The 22,106-nt window shown below is 42.7% G+C and overlaps 1 protein-coding gene across 1 annotated transcript; it reads right to left on the bottom strand.

Moving 5' to 3' along the window:
- Window positions 1-3,613: 3,613 nt before the first annotated feature.
- LOC118218184 (elongation of very long chain fatty acids protein 6-like) lies at window positions 3,614-19,232 on the bottom strand. Its single transcript, XM_035400656.1, has 4 exons — window positions 18,801-19,232; window positions 12,534-12,665; window positions 5,638-5,789; window positions 3,614-4,064 (listed from the first exon to the last, which is right to left on the bottom strand). The coding sequence occupies exons 1-4, from the start codon at window positions 18,893-18,895 to the stop codon at window positions 3,643-3,645; spliced, it is 801 nt and encodes a 266-aa protein (XP_035256547.1). The 5' UTR covers window positions 18,896-19,232; the 3' UTR covers window positions 3,614-3,642.
- Window positions 19,233-22,106: the final 2,874 nt, after the last annotated feature.

The raw sequence follows: 22,106 nt of genomic DNA on the forward strand, positions 1-22,106 counted from the left end.
CTCACTACTCCTTTGTGAAGCATATGGCTATTTCATGTATTGCATATGGTTATTTCATGTATAGCATATGGCTATTTTAGAGACTCACTCTGTGACAGAAATACTGGCAGCAAGACGCTGACAAACCTGTGAATGTGTCATGCTAATGTTCCCGTTTTCCCACAATGCATCTGACCAGATGGGGAACATGTGGTGTTTTCAACAAATGCACGTCCTTATGTACGCACACACACACACACACACACACACACACACACGTCTGTCAGTCTGTGTGGCTGCCAGTACAGGGGTGATACTATAATTCACTAGAGTTCTGAAGTTCTACCCAACATAAAGACTACTGACACACAAGCTGTCAAAGGTCACTAGTAACTAGGTGTGCCTACTAAATACTATCATAACTACCATTTGATTTGGTTCTACCTACTTCTTATGATCCCCCCTCCTTCCTGCCCTTACTTAAAACACAATGTTTACCACAACTGCACAGCTTTCAAGTGAAGTATGGATAAGTAAACTGGAATACATATCACACTATGGACTATGAATCTACTCCCTCTTCTCTCCGTTCTTTGCCATTGTAAAATGCAGCCTACGTTCTTGTGCGAGATGTACTGAGGCTGTTTGTGTTGTAAGAGGTATTACGAGTCAGTTTCTGTTAAGTCTGTCTATTCTCTTGTGAAAAATAATTGTAAAAAAGCAAGGAAAATATGTTTCATGTATTAACCTGTTTTACATGGAGAGTAGGGCCAGGATCTATACAAAATGTCTAATTTGATAAAATTAATGCATGTTTTTGAATGCAATTAAATCACCAACATCACCACCACCACCACGGAATAAACCATCATTATCATCACCACCATCATGATCAACTTGTATGCACTTAGACTGCAAAACTGCATGAAAGGTGCTGTATAAATAACATTTATATGAAATTTATCTCTACTGTTCCTGGCAGTACAACAACCCTGTGTCACACCCTCATCCTGCACAGGAGCAGGAGTCAAGGGTGGTTAAATAAACTCCAAAAATGAAACTGTTGTTTTCTTTATATCGCCATTTTATCCATACATGAAATATGTATACAACAGCATATATGTATGAAAGTGGAAAAAACTGATATATTTTCTCGTGAACGTCATGTATTTTAAATGTATGAAAATATAGTCACTATTTTCTGGGTTTGACATCTCTTCAGTTTACAGTACTGTATTATGGATTCATAAAGGACCTTCCTGCATGGAACTTAAAGAGTACATGACATCACAATAAGAATGACATCACAAATGGCCAAGTTCGTTTGCACTGAAATACAGAAGCAACAATCACTGCAAACAAACACTTCCCTCTTAAACAAGCATTGTTATTGTTCTTATTTCCTTTTTTATGTTTCCTATTTCCTTTCCATTTTTTCCATTTTACATCACAAATAACTGTAATACAATTTAACCTCTACACTTAGAAAAACCCTCTGAACCAGTTCCCTAATGAACTGTACCATTAAAAGGCTATTCTGCAGTATCATTGAGACTAACAGCTGTACACACATTTGAAATAAAAATACAGTACATGGTTTTGTGTAGAAAAAAATAGACAAAATTGGTCAGAGCTATTCAAAATGATTAAAAACCAACAGAGGCCACAGTTAATTTGTACAGTTTCCTGGAGTTGCCCTGCATGAGAGAATTGATTATTGTGATCTTTTAGACGCAATAACAAAGTTATAGGCAATTACCTTCAATCCTGAACCCCCCTCCTCATACCGTTCAAAGTTTTGAATGTGTAAGGTCTCAGCCGAGCCTTTTTGGGCACGGGTGCTGGAGCTGATATTAACACAGAAACCTTGAGACACATGCCGGTTTCATGGCAGACCATGAGCTAGTCAATGGCACAGGTGGCATCACACGGTATCCCCGTCCCCAGGACAAAATGGACGCTCCCACAATAACCAACCTTCGAGTGCGCAGACAAAGGAGGGTGAGGGAGCTTCTTTTTATTTTACAGGTTTCTTACACTATAGGAGCCAACTGGACACTCAGCCAGGGCCTGTATCCAATTCAGCCAGGACATATTGACCCTACTACATGAGGACACTGAGGTCAAAGGTCACAGAAAATTCAATGAACCAGATGACTGAACTGTACTTCTACCAACCAAAGTGCTGCCTTCTATGGTTACAGATTCAGAGAACGTCTATGGAGGCTTTTATTCCATTAAAAAAAAAAAAAAAACACTTTAATGAAACACCTTAGCTGGTTACCCTCAAAGTTCACTCAGGTTCATAACCTTAAGGATACTATGAGTCTGAGGTTGAGAGTCTGATGTGAGATAAGTCTGCCCTGCATCTGAGCATATGCTAGGCAAACAAACCAATTGTCAGTTATTTAATCTGGCAAATCCTTATCTTATGTAGGCGGGGCTCCAATTGGAGGCGGGGAATCAAGCTAACTCAGCCACGGACATGAAACATAACGCTGCCTAAAACATGCTATAACCAATCAGATTGCAGGATGCATTTCACAAACTGTAACTTCCCTTTCGCTCTAGAGATACAGCGCCTGAGGTAAAGACTTCCATCAGAGCAATTAAGACAGAGCTCAAAGTGCACTGGGAGGACATTATCTAAATGTGCATGGCTTAAGACATCACTCAGCTTTTTTTACTTTGTAATTCTGAGTACATTTAATATTTTTTCAGACAGATACTTTCTTTGTAGATGCCCTTGTTGTTAGACTTACACATTAATGTGTGAGCTAACATCAGCTTAGCTAGCACTGGCACAGCTGGTAATCCACTACAGTAATTCAGTTCAAGTATCTAGCTCAAAGGGGACAGCATCAGGAATCTGAATCTACAGCCTTTGGGTTTTCTAACCACTATGGCACACCTATGGCCATAACAGCAAGAAGCCACATGGCATAGCATATCAATTAAGTTCCATAAACAAATGACCAGGAATCATAAACAAATGACCAGCAATCATTATCACCCCATTTTCTGATACTGATTTAGTGTGATTGTGACAAAAAAAGATCCTTCATGCGATGCAGTGCAACTTGGGTAATATCCCCATTTGAGTTGCGTCTGTTCGATAAGCGATCAATGTCGCTTTAGCGATCAATGCTAAGGCTGCTCCTTGTTTTGACTGAGCCCAGACAGAGACATCCTAAAGATACGATGAACAAAAACCAAGAGACTGCACGGGTTGTACTTTAACCATTTATGAGCTCATCATTCCTTTGCAGACTGTAACGGCTCCGGGCGGGAGAGACACGTTTGTCACGCCAGTTCCCTTTTCGTAACCGCTCGTCTACATCAGCTGTGTTTTACGTAGTTTTGGTACTTTTTGAAAACAACGAAACTAAGAAAATTAAAAAGAAGTCTGTGCATGTCACTAAGAGGTTCTGTGCAGGAAAAAAACACCAGGCAATGAATGTCAGGTGACCTAAAAACCAGCTTATGTAGAAACTGGCGTGTGCAGTGAATGCTCTCCACTCTTCCTGCACGCTTTGTTATATGAACCACCGTAAGGCAACCCCCCTGCCCCTCCTCCCCAATGAACAACCCACCCCACATTCCCACCCCGTTGTACCCGCCCCCCCTGCCCCCCTCCTACACCCCCTTCCGGTGACGAAGCACCTAATCGGCCTTGGCGCGCTTCCCTCCCTTGAGGTAGGACTGGTAGAAGAAGGAGGCGAAGAGGAGCAGGTAGCTGAGGTACATGAGGGACCCCCACACGATGTTGTCCAGGTACGAGGGGCAGCGGCCCTCCTGCATCCACATGTAGACCAGGCCGCTGACCGCCAGCCCCATCACCATCTGCGCGATCTGGGTGGTGGTGATGAGCATGGCGAACTGGCGGGGCACGCGCCAGCCGGCCGCCCGCGCCGCGTAGTAGCTGTACATCAGCGAGTGCACCAGGAAGTTCATGGTCATGAACCAGCCGCCGCCAGCCACCTGGTCCTTGTAGGAGTACCAGGAGTAGAGCAGGACGGTGATGTGGTGGTACCAGTGCAGGAAGATCAGCCTCTGCTTCCGCAGAATGATGAACACCGTGTCACCTGCGTGGAAGGGAACGGGGGAGAGGACACAGTCAGAGACAGCTTGAGAGACACTCAAACTTCACATGCACACCCATACATATATCCACACACTCAAACATGTTCACACACATACACACAAAGGACACCCATATATGTAAATATATCCACACACTCAAACATGTTCACACACATACACACAAAGGACACCCATATATGTAAATATATCCACACACTCAAACATGTTCACACACATACACACAAAGGACACCCATATATGTAAATATATCCACACACTGAAACATGTTCACACACATACACACAAAGGACACCCATATATATAAATATATCCACACACTCAAACATGTTCACACACATACACACAAAGGACACCCATATATGTAAATATATCCACACACTCAAACATGTTCACACACATACACACAAAGGACACACATATATGTAAATATATCCACACACTCAAACATGTTCAAAGCAAGCAGCCATACCACCATGCACCCTGCTCCTGCCGAATGGCTGAAGCTAAGCAGGTGTGGGCTTGGTTACTACTTGGATCGGAGACCACCAGGGAATACTGAGTTGCTGCTGGAAGTTGTATTGGTGGGCCAGCAGGGGGCACTCTTCCCTCTGGTCAAATTAAACTGTACTGTAGGAGATGCTGTCTTTCGGATGAGACATTAAACCAAGGTCCTGACTCACTGTGGTCATTAAAGAGCCCATGACACTTGCCACAAAGAGTAGGGGGTTTTCCGGTGTCCTGGCTAAATTCCCAATCCGGCCCTCTCCAGCTTACCACTTAATCATCCCCTGATTTAACTGGCTAAAAAATGTTCTCTCCCTCTTCACCTTCAGCTAATGTGTTCTGGCACAAAATGGCTGCCGTGCATCACCCAGGTGGGTGCTACACATTGGTCGTGGGAGAGGGGAGTTCCCACTCATCACTGTAAAGCACTTTGAGCGTTCGGAAAAGTGCTACATAAATGTAACGATTCATTCACATACACACAAAGGACACCCATATATATATAAATATATCCACACACACATACACACAAAAGACACCCATATATATTAATATATCCACACAATGAAACATGTTCACACAAAGGACACCCATATATATACATATATAAATATATGCATACATGCACGCAACCGCATCTTGATTGCTTTCTTTATTTTTCCTCTGAGAGGAGACAGTGCTTCGCTCTCTCTCTCTCTGCTGAAATCGTTTCAGCCAGCTCAGCATCGCTCCCCTCCGCGTTTTCGGTTACGTCACCGCCTCACAGCTGGGCTGGTGAGAGGACGACTGTATCACTGTGAGACTGAGAGGACCCCAGCGCAGCAGTGAAGGCTGAGCCGTAGTATCAAAGCCTTCTGGGAAATTAACTAGTAAAAAAAAAAAAAAAAAAAACGCGGCTGCCTTTCAAGGTCAGTCCAACCCCACCACCGTGCGACTGTTTCCCTTTTCCTCTCGTACATTATTTCCTGGATGACCAATCACAATTCTCTCCCCCCAAGCCCCGCCCACCCCCCCCCCCACCCCCCGCCCCCCCCCCTCAGCTTGTCTCACCTAGCTCAGGGGCCTTGCTGAGGACAAACGCATACGCCCAGAACTTGCTGACGGGGGCTCGGTAGAAGCTCTGGTCGCACACGGACTGCTTGAAGCCGCTGTTGTAGAGGACGTGCAGCATGTACGAGCCGGTTCGCACCGCCCCGATGATGCTGCCGGGGACAAAACACAGGCAATCGTTATTATTAATCACTCCGTCGGGATCATCACATGTTGCAACTGTGTAGGTATGCGCTGTTCCACTTTCACTCGCCCCACAGGCAAGACGTGGCAAGCTAGGCGACCCCTTTGCCCCAGCAACTGGCATGAAGTCTGCCCTGTGATCTTAAAGTGCCTCATTATGAAATTCAGTATTCTGAGCTGTAGGACATATTTTAAAATCAATACTTCTCAAATAAATACACATTTCGGTGAATTTTCAGCGCTTTAATATGTAACATAACATAATTTTGAGAACAGGCAATTCAGCCCGACAATGCTCGCCATTTTCCTACCGATAAAGTGCACATGGCGCTTGGGTTACCCACAAGTATCTAGCATCATATCAAGCCTGGTTTTGAAAACTCCCAGAGTTTCTGCCTCCATTATTATTATAATGGTACCAGCGGATGAAAAATAAGCATTTCTTGGTTATTCAATTCATAGTAATAACAAAAGACCAAGCAAATGCATAATTCATATATGCATTATGTAACTTGTATATGATTAGCATTTGCAAGCCTGTGGGACAGACCTACAGCGAGCACTTAGCGTGTGACTGACTCCAGAAGGAACAAAATTAGAATGAAAACCTTTTTATATAAGATATAAAACTATACACTGTGGTGCAGTGGGTAGCACTGTTGCCTCACAGCAAGAAGGTTCAGGGTTTGAATCTGGCCTGGGCCTTACTCTGTGGAGTTTGCATGTTCTCCCCGTGCTGTTTGGGTTTCCTTCCACAGTCCAAAGACATGCAAGTAGGCTAATTTGAGACTCTAAATTGCCCATAGGTGTGAGGGTGTGAGTTGAATGGTGTGTGTGCCCTGCGATAGATTGGCGGCCTGTCCAGGGTGTATTCCTGCCTCTCGCCCAATGCATGCTGGGATAGGCTCCAGCACCCCCCGCAACCCTGCCCAGGATAAGCGGGTATAGATAATGGATGGATATAAAACTATATATTTTTATATCCTACATACATAAAAAATATATATCTGGCTTCCATACCATATAAAACACAAGGACATAAAAATAACTTTATTCCAGGTGGCATGGACTGCAATAGCTAAGGTATATGGCTGCACCAACTGTCACCCTGATTAATTATGCTACTGACTTACAGGACACAGGTAATTATATGATGGATTTTTTGAAGAAGGAAAATGTCTTATACAAGGGCAAATGTGGTGTAAACCATAACTACAGGCAGGAAGTAAAAAAAGGAAAGACAGCTGTGATAAACTGTGAAGGGTTCTGGTGGATCCGTAATGGTGTGGGTCACATTTTCCTGGCACAGAAGCGTTCTCTCACACTCAGAAATTAAGGTCGGTGTCAATCGTTAATGAAAGGCACCGAGCGATCTTGACCCTTTCAGCTCCCTCTTTCTTGCAGAGAAGGCGGTCCTAAAAAATGACAAGGTGCCTGTCCACCCAGCAATGGTTTGAGAAGCATGACAGTGACAGTTATCCACATGCTATAGCCTCCTCAGTCATCTGATCTGAAGCCAATCAAGCATTTGTAGGATTTGCGGAATGCCGAGTCAGTATCTTCCACGTCCTTTAACAAAGCATCATTTAATTGACCTTCTTGTGGAAGTGTGATGTCATATTCCTCCAGCAGAACTCCAGACACTGTTAGAATCTATACCATGGTGCATACAGTCTATACTGGCCACACATGGCGGCTCAACACATTAAGTGACCTCTCGCTGGGGTTTCCATTTTGTTATTTTCACTACCTGTATTTTGCCATGTATCTGTCACTGTTGCTTCCACCAAGTCAAGAGTTGACAAATCAGGCCACTATCTGAAATTAACATAAAACCACTCTCTTTTGGGCTCCACAAAAAAACCAATACTAGAGTAAACAGATATATTACAGAAAAAAGGAGATATGTATAGTCACATTTGGCCATTGTAATTCACACTAAAGAAAATATTGCCTTCCTTATGGAAGAAGAACATATAATTATAGAATTCAATTTATTTAAATATTTGGGAAATAGGCTGTTGGGTGGCTGGTGGCTGAACTCACCAAGCTGTGGTGCACAGATGAGCCCAGATGTCTCGGATCCAAGCTGGACTGTGCTGGCACCAACAGTGGCCAGTAGCACCATAGGGCGACATTCAATTGCTGATTGAGTCGCCCAGGATATGGGAGGGTTCAGTCAGTTAGAGGTCTGCTGTTCTTTGCTTTCTAGCAACCCCCACTGATCAACCGGGAGCATGTGGACTACATGCTAAATCCGCATATAAAAGATCTTCCTCTGACTCTACTCGATGCAGGCTTGGCTGTAGTCTGCGAAAAGAAGCAGCTGGCGACACCATGTGCTTCGGAGGATCAGCAGTGGGGTTTGCACATGAGCACAGCTGCAGCTCCAGTTAACTGGACATTCCAAATCAGGGTATTGGGCATGTTCAGCCCCACATTGGGTAATGAAATATCCAGCAAGTAGACCATCGATAAATCATATGGATCTGTATTTGAATGCTTGCTAAGCAGCTAATTTGACAATCAAATGAAAAACTCTAGTCTAGCCCAGATTTGGGATTGAGAGAGCAAGAGGTGTTCCATTTTGGTATTTAAGGGGCCATATAACAACATTTTGTGCAGCATGGTCGCCCCTCCAACCACCCCCCCCCCCCCATCTTACAATCTCACACTGGATCTGGATTAGGGCAGACAGCTCCAGTCAGACAGCTTCCGCTCCCTGTGCTGTATGTGGGATGGCGTACACATCCCACCACATATTTCAAACAAACATCCCAAGCATCCGGCCTGAGAGGGGGCCTTCAGCAGACAGCACACTGTACAGTAGATTGCATATTGTACTGCGTATTGTACAGTAGCTGTGCATTGCCAAAAAGAAATGAAAACAGGAATGTTTTTAGGGTTATGGTGAGTTTATACTGATGTGAACACATTAATTGCTCACCTTTCTTTCTCATCAATATTTCTTACTCTAAATAGGAATGACAGAATGCAAGAGAGCTGGGTGAACAGTTGGTCAGGTATGTTTTGGAGGGGCGGTGGTGGTGGTTGTCATATTGTTAAAACAGCTAGCTCAGCTTCAAATCAATGAATGCTTTTGTTCTATAACAGTTTATCTGTTGGAGCTGGTGGCGGAACTTGACAAAGGAGTCAGAGTGAAAACAGACTCGCCCAAGGCTTTAAACATGAGCCAACATCTTGCTAACAGTGTTTTTAGGCCAAACAAACTGGTGAAGCACATTGTATCTCTTCAGCGGGGCACCAAATAACATGCTGATCCAGGATCAGGTAATGAATGGCTAATTCATGTCTGGTCCTTTTGGCAGAGAAAGTTGGAACTGACCCAGGATTAGTTAATAGGCGAGGGGGGAGGAGGGGAGGAGAGGGGACAAGAACATTTACTGAACAATATTTCAATACACACTGCATTTAGTTTTTAAGATGAGCATCCCCAAGAAGTGAGCTACTGTGAAAACCCCAGACAGTCTCCAGGGTATACAACCATGGGATTGGGTCCAGCAACATCTAATGTAATCCTCCAATCAGCAGGCTGCCTCTGAAACCTAAAACCAAACGGCAGAGTGAACAAAGATACGGACCTGAAGTCTTGACGTAATTAACACCCTTCCTGCCGTGCACACTTTTTCTGCTGAGTGCACACGTACCATTCCATAAAGGCATTCAATATTGGTCGGAGAGACAGCAAGCGGAGGAAGAAAACGCGATCAAAGCAGCAACGCAAACATGCGATCTTGACAGAGGCGGTCTGTGGTGTCTGCAAACAGATATTTAAAATATCGCAAACAGAATTTAAATAGACACCGTACTGCTCGAGGAACATTAAACAGGGCAGAGACGATGAAACCGGCTGCACCTGCATACGAAAGCATGCGGTCTTTCCGTACCTTTGCTCCACTTAAATTTTAATCAGCGGTACCGCGCCGTCTGTTGCAATTCATTGAGTGACTAATACATGATGTTTGCAAATATGCATTATGCCTCTTGTCCACCGGTCACTTCCTGAATAGATAGGCATGTTTTTCCATAGGAAAAGTACCCGCTACCCGTGCCATGTCCATTCCGAGCCCAACCGGTCACGGATATAAGCTAGAGCCATGTCTGCCCTTAAATTCAGATTTTCAGCACATCGACGCACCTGATAAACAGACTCCTAGATCCTCATTTATATATTTAAAAAACGTAACAAGATAATAATGACAATAAACGGAATCTTAAATCTTTTCCATTCTGCATCTCGCCAAATGCACGCTGGGATAGGCTCCAGCACCCACGCGACCCTGCTCAGGATAAGCTGTTATAGATAATGGATGGATGGATGGAAATCATTTCCCAAGGTGTGCTTACACTTGATTTCTAAAAATAAAAGACCGAAAAAAGTTGCTTACGTTGGTTTAAAGTGACGTATTTGTGCCTTACCCAGCTGTGATATTTAAATCCAAAATGAACTTCGATTTGAACTCCAACTAGGCGAGTGCAGTCATGACTAAATAATACTTTTCTCATGCAGAACACTACTTATAAGACTGTATTTATCATGTCTTAAATAAATAAATAACACCTGGGATTGATCACGCTTTGTGCACTCTTCATGCCTAAAACTATTTATTAAAATGTTATAGGCTACTTAATTAAAGCGCACACAGCCCACAGAACCTCCACATATAGAGCAGGCAATCAACTTACATTCCGCGCAAACTTTACGTAGAGATACGATGATATCCATGCCAAAGTGGGATTTTCTGAAACAATTTCATTATAAAACTGTTATACTTATAAATGAGGCCTCTGGATGGTTCAAATCAACGCATGCTCTTCTGGCAGAGTTACCATGCCACATTTTAAGTGAGCTGCAATTTAGCCGCTGCAATTATTAAGCAGAATGCAACTTTGTTAGGTAACGCTACGCATGATAAAACAGGTGCCATCAACGCCTCAGTCAGTGACGATCACCAGAGAGTCACCCTTTCCAGCTGTGGCCCCACACTGAGGCCTTGCCCATTAGGTATAGACAACCACAGTTCTATTCTATCAACGCTTCATAAAAAGCTGCCTGCATTCAAATCTTTGAGAAGAAAAGGTGATTTTTAAAGTATATATAATTTCCAAATTAATTTTTATACTGATTTTGTATATTTATACATTCTGATGGTCATTTGAAGGACAATTTGTGAAAACAAAGAGCCAGATTCCCATAAATGCCAGATTGGACACCCATATATCCATATTTATGTAGATTAAAGCTAGGCAGCGTTTTTTTTGTTGGCGCGTTTCAGATGCATGCTGGAAACTGCATGTACGGGGCGGTCCCTGCTGCAGTACAGATGGGGATTAGGATTATGTACAGTGTGATTGGGGGGAATAGACACTGTTCGCAGGGGCCTGCTTCGTCTATCCCCAGTTCTCTGCCATCTACATTCCTATGACAGCTACCCACCAATTCTGTCATTCACATTCCTGTAAATTCAATTAAGATTAATAGAGGGGAGTCCTGGGAAGGGCCACAGGCTATACAGCAATGTTTTTCAATTCCTGCAAGACACTTGGCACAAAAGAATAACCTCTATACTGCTGTGTATCTTCATTCCAGCGCTGAACTGTGGCCAACTGAACTGAACAAACCTGCATCTCCACATGCTCCTTAAGAATTCAAAGACTTCCACAAGCAATTTTTGGCAACAATACAACAAGTAAAAAAGATTTTTAACAATCTCCTTTGTGAGGCTCATGAGATTTTTTTTTCTAGCTAACCTCAGTTTTCTGAGGTTACGTTGACAGTAAGTACATGAATCAAAGGGGAGAAATGTGCAGACAATCTCTGGTGATCGTTAGTCTCAGCAGTTGTTTGGATTACGTGTTCGTGTACATCTTTATCTACCTGTGACCTTGCGGGGAACTGCATGTTCATGCGTTTGGTTTCGTAATGGGGAGGGATCACGCTGGTGTAGAAATGAGAATAAGATCATCTGTCTCTTATCTGGCCATCGGGACAAAAATCTCTTGCAGCTTCCCATGTACATGTAACATGTTTCTAAGGAAACCAGCCCTGTAAAAGGTCACGTTGAGAATTCCATCTCTAAGGGTTACCTTGGAGACCCAATCATACACAAACAGCTATACAGTAGGTTCTTACAGACACACATATGACAGAACAGCCCCGTTCAGAAGGCAAATTGTGCAACCATCTTGCATTTAAAAAACAGATTTGGCAAGGTCTGCTATCTTTCAGGGGCAGTGCACCACAGTGTCAGTCAGCAAAAACAAATAATTATTTAATACCCACAACAAGAAGGGGACAATTATTTTGTAATCATGCCAAGGGCTGCCAAGCATGCATTTGGAGAACAAAGCAACACATCTCTGTTGTTGAAAATGAAGTGAGAAAAACCCCTGTCTAAAAATGGCTTACAGATGGCCAGAGTAGATTTGACACCGAACCTGGAAGCATGAGTCTAGAGTGAGTCAGGATGTTTTTGTCAACCGTCGCCTCGGTTTTTCACGGTCTAGGCACGCCAATGCGTCGATGAACCGCACTCTGAGCCGGTTGCGGTTCCGTTCAGCCCCGGGCTCGGTCATCCCAGGTCTCGGTCCGGGCTCAGCTTTCGCTGTATCGGTCCTCTGTGTTCTCATTGGTCGTTGCTCCCTGTCAGTCAGTCAGTCAGTCAGCCCGTGGCGGCGGGCGTTCGGCTCACCTGAAGATGGCGAGGCTGAGGGACCAGAGCACCAGCGGTTTGCGCAGCTCCAGCTTCTGCCGCTCGCGCATGAAGTGCTGGCCCCCGAACACCAGCGCCGCGTACAGGCCGCAGAACACAAAGGACTTGCTCCTAGAAGGAAGCAGGAAGTGCGTCATCACAGATCAGGACGCCGGTCGCACGCGCATCATTACACACCCAGACAGCACACATTACATACTCAGATACTGTCATACCCCCCCCCCCCCCCAGACGCTCAACCCCCAAACCCCATTCATATAAAGCAGGGCTCACAGTGCTCACGCTTTAACTGGAAAATCATTTAGGAGCACATCTACTAACTGGGAAGCATTAGTGTGCTCCTAAATTTTTCAACTTAGGAGCACATATGCTCCTTGGAACAAATGTTGGTGTAGAGCCCTGACAAATCATTACAGAGCTAGATATGCATAAAAATGCACCCAAAAAAAAATACACCCCAATCACCCAGGAACCCAGATTCCCTAGCCTTCCACCCCTATTAGACATTACTACAGACCAAGATATTTTCCATCAGAGCCATTATAACAGAGCCCACCTCTCCCATCGCAGACAAGGGTAAATGGTCACAGAAAATGAAAACCATTGATGAGTGAAGAAGAGCTATATCTTTGGAGGGGAAATGCTTAAATGAGACGACCGTTCTCATGGGCAGGCAAAGCACAGAAACCGCAAACGTTACCGATTCAGGACTGATTCCTGAACGGGGGCCTCTTTAGGCATCAGAAGCCCCACTAAGCATTTAACCTCCTTGTGATTTCAGAGGAAACCGAAGGTCTGACAACCCCCCCCCCCCCCCCACAGGCTCTCAGACCAGGTCCCGGGGCCTCTTCATGCATGCTGTGCTTTTATTCCGGCTGACAGTTTAGCCCTTAGTTGGCATTTGCTGTGAACTCTTAATTTGGCGCAACTGCTTTAGCTTCAGTGAATCAATGAAAACATGCAATCTCTTTCTAATTGTAGAATTTACCATGGAGCTCACTGCAGCTTATGAAGGCATCAGGCTAAGAAGGGTAAGAGCTGATCTGGCTGATTAGAATTTCCTCCAATGAACATGGGATGTTCATTCTTTATGAGACCTTTATTTCTGGAGGAAAAGGAAAAAAAAAATGCAAATGTAGAAAATTTCAGACAGGTGCTGAACAGCGGGGCATAACGGATGAGAGGGAAGAGTCCGCACGCTGCCTTGAAGCAAACAAATACTATTTGGTGGGTGAGACGTGCAATGTAGTCCGGAAGGCAGGGGACTCTTGAGCTGTACACACGGGCAAAGGTTCGAACCCTGCCACGGCACTTTCTCTGCTGTATTCCCTCCTCTGTCTGTTACCCTCTCCGCTTTCTACCTCTCTGAATAAAAAAAAGGGTGGATGTGGAGGGTGGACTGTCTTGCTCTACTCATGACCAAATGAGGATAAATTATCCCTCACCATTCAAAATGGCCTTGTTAAGAACAATTAACAGCTCATTATTGAGGACTTGCTGTTAGAGCTGGACAGAAAACCAGGATACACAGGGGACCCAGGACCAAATCTGAGAACCACTGTCCCAAACCAGAGACAGAAGGAGAGGCACAAATACCTTGTTTACACTTGGTTTTAAAATGCGTCCTGGGCAATCGGATCACAAGTGGACAGCACTAAATACAAGTGTAAACGAGCACCAAGACGCATTGTGATCCGATCGCTCAAACCACTTGCCGAGGTGGTCTGGGACGCATTTGCCCACATGTCTTTTGTAGTGTAAACATTAATGCGTCCTGATGCGTCCCCGACAAGGACGTAACAGGAAAATACGTCATCAGTGCAGGACGTGGTGGTTGTTTTGCAAGTTGCACATGACTTTGTCCTGCCAATCTCAACAGTTGGAACAGCCCATACATGTATATTAGTTCTTGAAACAATTCTGTTTTCTTAGCTAGCCCGTGTGAAACAAATCTGGCGCTTGTCTGCCGATGTGGAGGGAGTGTAGCACAGTGGGTAAGGAACTGGGCTTGTAACCGCAAGGTAGCAGGTTCGATTCCCGGGTAGGACACTGCCGTTGTACCCTTGAGCAAGGTACTTAACCAAAATTGCTTCAGTATATATCCAGCTGTATAAATGGATACAATGTAAAATATGCAATGTAAAAGTTGTGTAAGTCTCTCTGGATAAGAGCGTCTGCTAAATGCCTGTAATATAATGTAATGTAATAACTGTGCGCGGGGCCCTTTGGCCTTCTAGCGGAAGTGACGTAGGCAGTAACGAAATCTGAACACAAGTGGTCAGTGAGACGCATGATAGACACAGGTGTGAACGGCAATGTGTCTCGGCTGTCCACTTGTGTTCGGATCACCGAAACGCATTTTGAAACCAAGTGTAAACAGGGTCAAAGAGAGGTAATGTGCCCCTTTATGGTGACTGGGATCAATCCGAGCAACAAAATATGAAAGATTAAACAACCTATCCACAGGGTAAGGAACATTTTATAAGAATTAACTTAACTTTTAAAGCAAAACACATTTTTAAAATTCCTTATCTGTAGTATGAATGGCCTATATGCATATTTTACATGGATGAAAGAAATTTAAGTTGATGAACAAAAATACCTATTTTCTGCAACTTTCTCTTCAGCTTATTGAAACTACAATCTTGTTTAAAACATTTGTGTCTATCTGTTATGAAATGATGCAAAAACTGCAGTGCAGTCTGGGAAAATTAGGCATTGTCAACAACTTAATGAAATACTGATGCTGTCAATGCGATGTCAAGCATGTAATACGTACAGAGCGACTGTGTGCACGTGGTGTGGGACTCCACACTGTAACTCAAGGTGAAATTGGTCAAAAAGAGCAGTAGCAGTAGAAAACAGCAATCCGTGCAATTTCTTATCTCTTCTGTGATATGAAATTTTACTGTCCACAATCTACCGTCAGAAATTGTTTCCAACAAGAGACCAAGGTCCAGTTCTACCAGACCACACTTTGCACTTTGACCTGCTCTTTCGACGATGATTTTAATGAAGGGGTTAAGCCTTTTCAAATATTAACACGGCACAAAGTTGTGAGTCTGGCTGAAAAAAAGTGACAATCAAAGAAAAGTAAAGCTTGATTTAAAGAACAATGTGCAATGAGATTACAGTCAATTTTGGCGCCAAAGGTTTGACATCAAGGACCACACAACTAAAGTCATGTGCTTATTCCTCACAGACATCTATAGGGGAAAATCCCTGCACTGGGCAGTGAAGAATACTTCACACTGCCAAGGGAGCATCCCTAATTAAACTCTCGCATCTCTAAACATCTATGGTCCACGCCCACTGCTCTCAACTGCAGACTTCCATGAGAGAGGGATATATGTGCATCATCAAAATCAAGAAGTCACGCTCAGAGAGAAAGGGAGAAAGACAAAGTAGGCAGGAAAAAAAGAGAAAGAAATAAAGAAAGAGTGAGTGAGAGAAGCGGTGACGTGGGAAGGGAAGGACGCAGAAGACGAGAGGTCAAACAGCAACTCTGAGGAGAGCCGCTTTAATGGCCACTTATGTCAGCTCAGGGAACAGAGAAAATAACAGAGGGAGGGAAGGCAAGGGACGGGGGGAACGAAAGCACAAAAAAAGAATAAGTGTGCTCTTTCAGCTACATTTCTTCGCTAATCAGCAAAATGGGTGCTGATGCAGACCTAGCCCATTAATCACAGGGAGCTGGAGAGGACTGGTGTCAAATGCAAGCAAAGCACCCCTGTTTCTACCCTAATTTCCTCTGACTGGCAGCCTCTTCATCCAGGCACCCAATGCAAAATTCCAAATGGGGGTGGGCGGGGGGGTAATAGATGTTAGAAAAAATGTATAATAACTATCAGTGTGCTCTCATGGGTCAGAAAATATCTTTCTAGCCAAAAAAGATATGATAGAGTCAAATACATGACTAATGATCCAAGTTGGGGGAGGGGGGGGTGTACAAAGGGGACAGTACTTTGCCTTCTTTGCGAAACACTTAAGCTGCACAGATCTGCTGCTGCAGCTGGGAGGTGATAATGATTGCTGCATTGATATGTTGCCTAATAATAATCACCATCATCGTGACCGTCATCATTTTCAACACAGTATTACCAAAACCCGCACTACTACTACCATTCTGATTACTACCACCTCTACAACAAATAATAATTATAATAATAATAATTATAATAATAATTCAAAAGGACAGTAATTGTGTGCTATGAAATGTGCTTGTCAGATGACCCTGCTGTGCATATGGGGCCTGATTCAAGTCTTTTAGCATATGCAAACCTAATAACAGAACCAATGATTGGTGCAAACTAAAATAATATGACCAATCATTGTTCATGATATTGGTTTTGTGTGTGCTAACAGGTTTTGCACATGCTAAAAGGTCTCAGTAAATCGGGCCCGTAGTGTTTACCTGGCCTAACAGCAATGGCTGGAGCACCCTGCGGTCACCCGCACTAACACCTCCTAGAAGAGCCGCATGAAACATGCTGTGGCACTGGCGGGCCGCGCGGTGCAGTTCGTAGGGCGGCGGGCCCTTGAGCCGCACACGAGTCCGCAAAAGGCTCAAGATCCCCCGCCACGGCACTTTCTGAGGTGCGGCCCCTTCTCGATCTGTTACCCTCTTTGCTATTTATCTGTCCGAATAAAGCACAAAATACAAAAGGAGGCCAGACTGTCCAGTTCTCCTAAACAACAAAAAAGGAGTATGCACTGACACTGAAATGGAACCTTTAAAGATACCTTTAAAAAATATGTACATATAATGGTTATCGCTGGTCAGTGAACTGTGACCAACAGATATGCCTCAGCACTCAACAATACATGATTCCACGTGTCATGGGTGGAGGCAAAAAAAAAAAGGCAGTCGAAGATCAACAAGGGTCCCTATAAAGACCCTTATGTTACAAAAGAACAACATGGACTAAATGAGGTTACCTGAACCTGGACTGAGTGGTTGAGGATTTGAGTCCATGGTAGGTCACTGTTGTTGTGACCTTTAGTGTACAGTATCAAAAATAATAAATAAATCCTATATAAAAATCATACATTAAAAAAAATCGGAAAATTATAGCCCCCAATCCCTGGTTGGATTTTTAATTTCACCTACAAAATCAAAATCATTTAAGACACAAGACACAGATGGGTTAATTGCATAATCAACTACTTTGATTGATTAATTACTTGCAGCGTAACAATGCAATGCAGTGCAGCCTGTGGCTCTCCAGAATCAGAGCTGAGGACCCCTCATCTGTGTTACACTATTGTTTAATGTATATGTGGAACATAAATGAGATAATTATACAGCATAAAGATTTGTGATGTCTACGTTCACATGATACTGATATGTAATGACTTTCCAGCAATAACAATTCTCTGAACTAGTTTCAAAGCTCCAAATATAAGAACATGAGATGATAAGCTGAGGAATATATATATATATATATATATGTGTGTGTGTGTGTGTGTGTGTGTGCGTTATGCAAGACATTGAACATCATACCATGTCATGTTATTCATTGCTTCACAGTAAATTAAGTATATGTAATTGTGCCATACCGCTTTGGAGAGAGGTTGTCCCTTCGTTTACGATGCTATTACATTCAGGTAATTTTTCAAGGTGCATCGCCGTATGAACGCCTGTGAATCGAGGGTCAAACTTTGTCCAGCATTTAGAATGGCTATCTTAAAAACGGCTGGTAATCAGTATCCTATTGAAATTAATCAGTGATGAAATTAAACGACTTGACGTTTAGCAAATAGGTGCATATATCGGCTGATTCCACCCTCTTTAATATCAAACTAACCACCGATGCACGTAATTTGTACTTAATTTGACATCACCGCAACAATAAAACATTTTGAGAGGTGTCACTATTATAGACAGGGGACGCCTTCTCCAAGACTGGAAGAAGTTCTCAAGGACATTTGAAGATGCGATAATCGCTCTAATTAATATTGACCTAAACACATTCCACAAAATGTTGTTTTGATAATCATCCGAAAGGGGTTCGTGCATGCGGGCTGAATTCAAGACTGTATATTATTAGCAATGGGTAATTGAAAGAACTTACGAGCTATTCAAACAGAAACTGTAGGCTACCGCCAGAAAGCAGTTTGAGCATGACATTGTGGAGGAGACCAATGGACCAACCCACTTTATGTGCCTGATGGGAGCCAATCAATTCTGCTGTAAAGCATTTTTATTAATATCATAAAGCTGTTGGCCGTGTGTCGTTTACTTACCAGTTTTCTTGCATCCATTCGATTGCAACCCTCTCGTCAAATCGTCGTTCGAAGTCATACTCTGTAAGGGGGGGAGGATACTCCGTCTCGTTCATTTTAACTGTATGTACAGCAGCAATAATTTCTGTTCTTTTCCGCGATTTTCACCCGAGCAGATAGCAGGCGTCAGGTTGCCAGCAAATGTTCAGTCTCACTACAGATCTGTTCAATAACTAGTAGCCGATGCAGAAGAAACTGAGGATCGTGGTTATTAACTGTGGAAAAAATGGTATGAATGAATGAATGAACGTATATCAAGTAAATTCTGTGTGATGACCGAAACTGTTGCTAGTCTGCTAGGACAGTTGTACTTCCCGGCTGTCAAGCAAGCACACAAATCGAATCGACTGCCGGACGCAGTACCAAAGCGTACACCCCCTTTCTCTCCCGCAAACGAGAATGAAGGAGAGAGTGATGAAACACCTATGGGAGGAGCTTATGTAGGGTGAGTTTATTTCTTATCCTGACGTAAACGCGCTGGCGTCGGTGATTGGTCTTGGTTTTCTCAGATGAAGAGATTAGACCAATCACTGATTAGTTCATTTTATTTTCTTTAAAAAAATGGTAAATTCCACTGCCCGCTCACGCTCTCATCATACAGTAGAGGGTGATGCTGATTGGCTAAACGTGATATACCCCATTTACCTCCATTTTGGCTCTAATCTTTTCACAATGGTTAAACCGCATGGAAAGGCCATGTGGGGCGGGATGCGGGCGAGCAAATAGTGTAGCAGTGAGGCACTTGGTGTTTTACTAAGGCATTGTACATGTCCAACATATAATCTCAACAAAAACGTTTCCAACGCTCAAAAATGTTAAATTACTCCCGCATACAAAGTACTGTCTGTAAGTCATTATTTAAAACGTGCGAAATTTAGGTGTTCCGTTAAAAGTATTGATATCAAAACGAGGCCAAAGTTATAACAATTAATAGTGGTTATTTTAGCTAGCTCACACAAATTTAAACAAGCTCTATTCCACATCAATGCTGCCCAATCTTTCCAAAATTATTTCATGTAACTTGGTCCTGTGTTTTTTCATCTTATCATTTAAAGAGAATGTGGTCATTCAAAGTTTCTCAAAAAGAAAAAAAAAGCTCCTGTTTACAGACCCAGGATATCACAGGTTATATCCTACACTGCCATTTCAACCCTTGGCTACAACATTAGCTGATGACACATCTGTCTGCAATGGCGGGACACAATTGCCTTGTTTTATCTGAGTCAAGTGGATTTATGTTTCCAAGGTTCTTAGGGTTACCACTACATTAGCTCGTAATTGCAATTACCCACAGCATAAATAGCATGCTGTTCAGCAAGGTAAATAATCTGTTAGTTGACATATCACACTACAAATATGCATTTCTGTATTATATTATTGTTATTAAAACTGGCATGCTTTATTGGTGAATAATTTGTGAACAAACATGGGTACTAATAAGACTCATAAAAAAGTATTTCAAAAAGCTCCCAAAAGGGCTCGGCTCCATGATGAAGTTGAGATATTATAGAATGTTGTGTCCAATACTTTGATGCCCCCTACTGACCAACATGGCTATAAAACCCTGAAAACGAATCTTGATTGTCTAGCTCACTGCTGATGTTCGAGGACCAGACCAAGTTTTAGGGATCGTAAATCCCCTACACAACATTCAATAATGTAATTTCAAGCTCATGAATGCAATTTGAGGATAATTAACCATTTTTATGAGGCATTTATAAAAGAGGCTGTTCTGTTTTACTTGCACAGTTGGTGTGTCCTTTCTCTTTGTAATGTGAAGGAAAAGTAAAATGAAACTTCAAGAAACAGCTCTCAAATTGTGCCTGACAGAGATTGAGCATCTGCAAAATGGCAACTAACCCATTGTTTCAGGAAGAGGAGCTGTGTTGTTCTGTGTGCTGTAATGTCTTCAAGGACTCTGTTGTCCTGAATTGCAGCCACGTGTGCAGAATAGTACATAATTGATCACACCTTGTCTTCTGTAAGGTTTAACTTTGGTATAGAATTTTTTATGTCATAGTTCAAGGCCGTTACATAGTTTTTTGTAAACCTGTATATACTTTCATGACATTTAAGCACCTCATCCTTAAACTTATGCACCTGACCTTGTTATAAATTGTTTGTTGATGGTTTCCTTTAAACTACATTTCTCAGAAGGAAAAATAGTAACATTTCATGTTAAAATGTTCTTTTCAATTCTGTACATACTGTAATCCAAATGAAATATTTAACTCATATACACACCACCATGTTCTAACAGACTATGTTTATATCATTACCGTTGCTGTTAATACTTTGCTTTTCATTCCTTTATTTTAATAGAATATAATCTATACAATTACTGGATATAGCAAATCAGTTCTTTCTAGGTTAGTGTCCTTTCTCTTCTCTTGCAACTCAAAGGTCTTCTGCACAAGACTGTTTCCCAACAGAAGTTACTTACAAAATTCCTCTAAGTAAATGTTTGCATTTACAACTGGGGTTCAAAGATTCTCTAGGTAGTATGCATCAGTGTACAAGGAGGCCACTGTCTTTCCTTAGTTACAAATTCTTAGACATAACACAGAATACCTACTGTTCTTCAGTGATCATCCCATAATCACATACATTTAAATATATTCTTGATTCCCCCCATAGCAACTTGAGAATACCCCAGGCAATGAAGCCCAAGCAGTTGGAGGTGGTGGAGTTGGAGGGGGGTTCGCGATTGGCTCCGATGGTGTTGTGTTGGGGGGGGGGGGGGGTGGCGGTTGTGCTGTGGGGTGGGGGGTAAGGGGTTGTCGGGTGTGTGTGCGTGGGGGCAGCGGCCTGGCGGGCGCGCGTGCTAATAGCATTGATAACCACTATATATGTATAATTTTATTTTATTTTTAACTTTTTTTTTTTTTTAAATTTATTATTAGTATTATTTTTTTTTCTTTTTCTCTTCTTTGTTTGATTATTGGTTTTCTTTCCTCTTTTTCTGTTTTGTTCTGGTTTGATTAGGTCATTTTATTTTATGACTTTGTTTCCTCCTTCGCTCTTTTGTTTTGTTTGTTTTTGCTTACTTAATAATATATATATATATATATATATTCTTGATCAGTACAATCTTTAATAAGAAGAAATGTAAAAACATTAAAAGAATGAAGAAGAAGCATACTTCCACAAGCACTAATGCATTTGGTGCAGGCAGACCATGATTGCCCAGAAGGGTTGCTATTATGTAATAAAAGGAGTGGACGTTGTTTCCCAGGTGCGGCACTGACATTACACTCTTGAGCAAGG

The sequence above is a fragment of the Anguilla anguilla genome, chromosome 2 (genome assembly GCF_013347855.1).
Source record: "Anguilla anguilla isolate fAngAng1 chromosome 2, fAngAng1.pri, whole genome shotgun sequence".
In the NCBI taxonomy this organism is placed as follows: Eukaryota; Metazoa; Chordata; class Actinopteri; order Anguilliformes; family Anguillidae; genus Anguilla; species Anguilla anguilla.